General features: G+C 54.8%; 1 protein-coding gene across 1 annotated transcript in view; it reads right to left on the bottom strand.

The window, feature by feature from the left end:
- Positions 1–3,021, bottom strand: part of PI4KA (phosphatidylinositol 4-kinase alpha) — a 97,035-nt gene that overhangs the window by 18,777 nt on the left and 75,237 nt on the right. Inside the window, exons 30-32 of the mRNA XM_007451006.1 lie at positions 2,513–2,605; positions 1,923–2,079; positions 1,571–1,698 (exon numbers count right to left, since the gene is read on the bottom strand). Coding sequence (XP_007451068.1) covers positions 1,571–1,698; positions 1,923–2,079; positions 2,513–2,605 — 378 coding nt within the window. The remainder of the gene's footprint in view (positions 1–1,570; positions 1,699–1,922; positions 2,080–2,512; positions 2,606–3,021) is intronic.

The following is a 3,021-nucleotide window of genomic DNA, read 5'->3' as shown; positions in this document are numbered from 1 at the left end:
AAAAAAAAAAAAAAAAAAAAAAAAGGTTTAACAACAGAATGAATAAGGCAGGAGGAAAGTACTAGGGACCCGTGGACACTGCCATCGTCACAACATCTGCACCACAGGCGTCCCTGGAGCCCAAGTGAGAAGGGGCGAACCAGGTAAAAAATATATTTAATGAAATACTGGCCTGAAACTTTCCAAGTCTGATTAAAAACCTATCTCTAAATTTAGGAAGTTCAAGGAATCCCACCATAAAATACACAGAAAACCACACCCAAGCACAACAGAGTCAAACTATTAAAAATCAAAGATAAAAAAAACCTAAGAATAGTTAAAAGGAAAAACAAACTAACAATAGCACATACTGAGAAAGGATGATAATTTGTGGATTTCTCCCCAGGAACAATGCAAGCCAACAGATGATAGATGTGTAGAACATGCCAAAGGCAACTTAGGATCACAGACCCAGGAAGAACAGCCAAAGCACGAGATGAAGGTGAACTAGGCTGCAATTTCACTCCCGCCACCTGCAGCCCAGGAAGCGCTGAGGAGAACTACAGACCCAGGCTTACAGAGGTACGTGAGGACGGGAAACGGTCTGGATACACCCATAAGGCTTAGGAAAAGCATTTGACAACACAAACAGCACTGTTACAAGGCATGTATCACACACAGCAGTGAACACAGATGAAGACAATACACACACGGATCCTGACGGAGCGGGATGTAACTGTGACGGAAGAGCCCCTGCCCTGCAGTCACAACAGCCGCCGTGAGGTGGGCCAGGTTGGCTTATCCTCACAAAGACTCTGCGCAGACCCCTTGCCGTCACCCTCAACATACAGGCAGGGACCTGCCCTGGAACACTGAAGACAGCACAGCCAGCTGGGCGAGAGCCCAGACCCAACTGACTTCCCTCTTGAGGGGCAGGGGCCAGTGTCTCTGCTCCCCACACCCCCGACTTGGCCCCTCCACAGACGCCCACCACCGTGAGCTGGACACAAACTCCGTGAGGAGGTACGACTACGGCCGGCCACCTCCATGCCTGGAACACTCCAGTTCCATCCTTGGAAGTTATCCAGCTGACCCTCAGGGGCAAAAAACACAGAACACTCCTTCTGACCACTTATTATCTTAAGAAACTCAGAAAAAACATGTCAAATCCCATTACTATGAAAATTAATGGGATCTTTGAAAAATAAATCTGTTCTTAGGTGTTCATCCCATCAGCAGAAAGGGTGTGTAGACCCTCCCCGTGGGCCCCCTCCAGCAGGAGGGCTGCTGTCCCAGAGTCGGCAGGTAGGACGCGGGTCACTGTGGATAAGCACAAGCGTCCACTTGTGGAGAAATGGCTCCCCCTGCCGAGCTTTGGAAAAATAACACCTTCAAGCACCACTGGGTCCTTTAACACACTCCCTCTGGTCCCAGTGACCGTCCTGTGGGCAGGCTTTAATATCACAGTCTTGCTTACATATGAGGCCCTGTAGGGTGAGGGGCTTTCCTGGGGTCTCCACGCTTGTCATCCAAGGGGCCAGGACTGGCTCTCCACCTCTCACCCCGCAGCCGCCTGCAGCCGGTGTCTTACCGGCACTTCCACTCCGTTCTTGCCAGCCAGCAGCCACTCCCAGCAGGCCAGGGCTGTCTCCATGCCGTGCTCGTTGAACATCTGGAGGGGACCCCAGCACAGGTGATGGAGGAGCTGTGGGTCACAGTCTGGAACCAAATGCATGCTGTTCAGAGGCCCCGACAGGTCTACCCACAGCCTCCCTGGGTCAGCATGACAATTGGCACTGGCTGGAACAGCGCTGGCCTTTTATTTATAGCCCCACCCCAGTCCCATGCATGACGCCGCAGGGATCTCCCGGGGGAGCGCAGGCTCTCTGCGTGGCCAGGACTCGCTCCCTGGGACAGCAAGGTGGCCCGGGTCTGGGCGGTACCTTTGCTGCTGATGAGCATGGCCGTCAGCTTGAACATGGCCTCTGTGTAGTGCTGAGGGTCACCCGCGCCCAACGCTGCCTTCAGCTCCTGGACCATCATCTTGTTCAGGTCAGACGTCTGGCCTGTGGCATCTGAGAAGCGGATCATCCCGTACACCTGTGGAAGGTCAGTGGAGGCACATGTGGCCTGGCCACCCGGACCACGGGGCTTCGCTGCCCACGCGGAGTGACAGGCTCGTCTGGGTGCTGCCGCCACCGTGCACGGTGCCCCGGAACTCCTCCTCTAGAAACAAGTGCTGCTCCCACCATTCTGGACAGTCCCCGAGGGCGGCGACCCAGCCCTGATGTCTGAATCCAACACTGAGCTACAGCAGAGCTGCCTGCACGTGGGCTGAACAAGATCAGCCGTGCGCTTCTTGAGTTGGACATTACTTTTTTTCTCAAGAAAGGTGTTGCTCTCTTATTCACAAGACTTGACTAGAGAGGAGCTCCCACTCCTTCCAAGAACCAAACCTTCCCCCCCAAGACAGACCTCCCGCCCCCACTGGGAAGGAGAGGACGCTCGAGGGCCCCGACCGGCGGGCGGCTACCTCGCCTGCATAGCGGTTGCGCAGGTTGAGGGAGGCCATGAAGTTAGAGTAGTCCTTCTTCACGCAGGCTGGCCGCTCCGTGAGCTGAGTCGCCTGCAGAGACGGGACAGTGACTGCACACCCTCATGGCCAAAGCCCAGTGCAGTGAGGCTGTAATGCTCAGACCCGGGTTATTAAAATCTCCAGCAATGGCAAGTGAATAAAATGAAACACCTCTAAACACGCTCTGGGGTCTGCCAGGTCGCATGGAAAACAGAGTTTTAAATATTTTGCTCTGAAACATCTCCGGAAGGCAGCTGGGACTACAGCTTTGCTCCATGACCAGATACTTCACCCCCACTGGTGTGGCTGCCCACACTTGGAAGGGACCTCGGCTCACACGGCCCCTACTTCCCCTGCCTTGGCCTCGCCTCTCCAGTCCGCCCACCCCTCCAGGCCCCTCCTCCAGCTGGACCTGCCCAGTGTCCCCAGGGCCACCTTACACTGTCCCTTCAGCTCCATTCCCTACA

Source organism: Lipotes vexillifer, unplaced genomic scaffold (genome assembly GCF_000442215.2).
Source record: "Lipotes vexillifer unplaced genomic scaffold, Lipotes_vexillifer_v1.1 scaffold1783, whole genome shotgun sequence".
Lineage (NCBI taxonomy): Eukaryota > Metazoa > Chordata > Mammalia > Artiodactyla > Lipotidae > Lipotes > Lipotes vexillifer.
The sequence above is the reverse complement of the archived record's forward strand: the minus strand, read 5'-3'. Positions and strand labels throughout refer to the sequence as shown.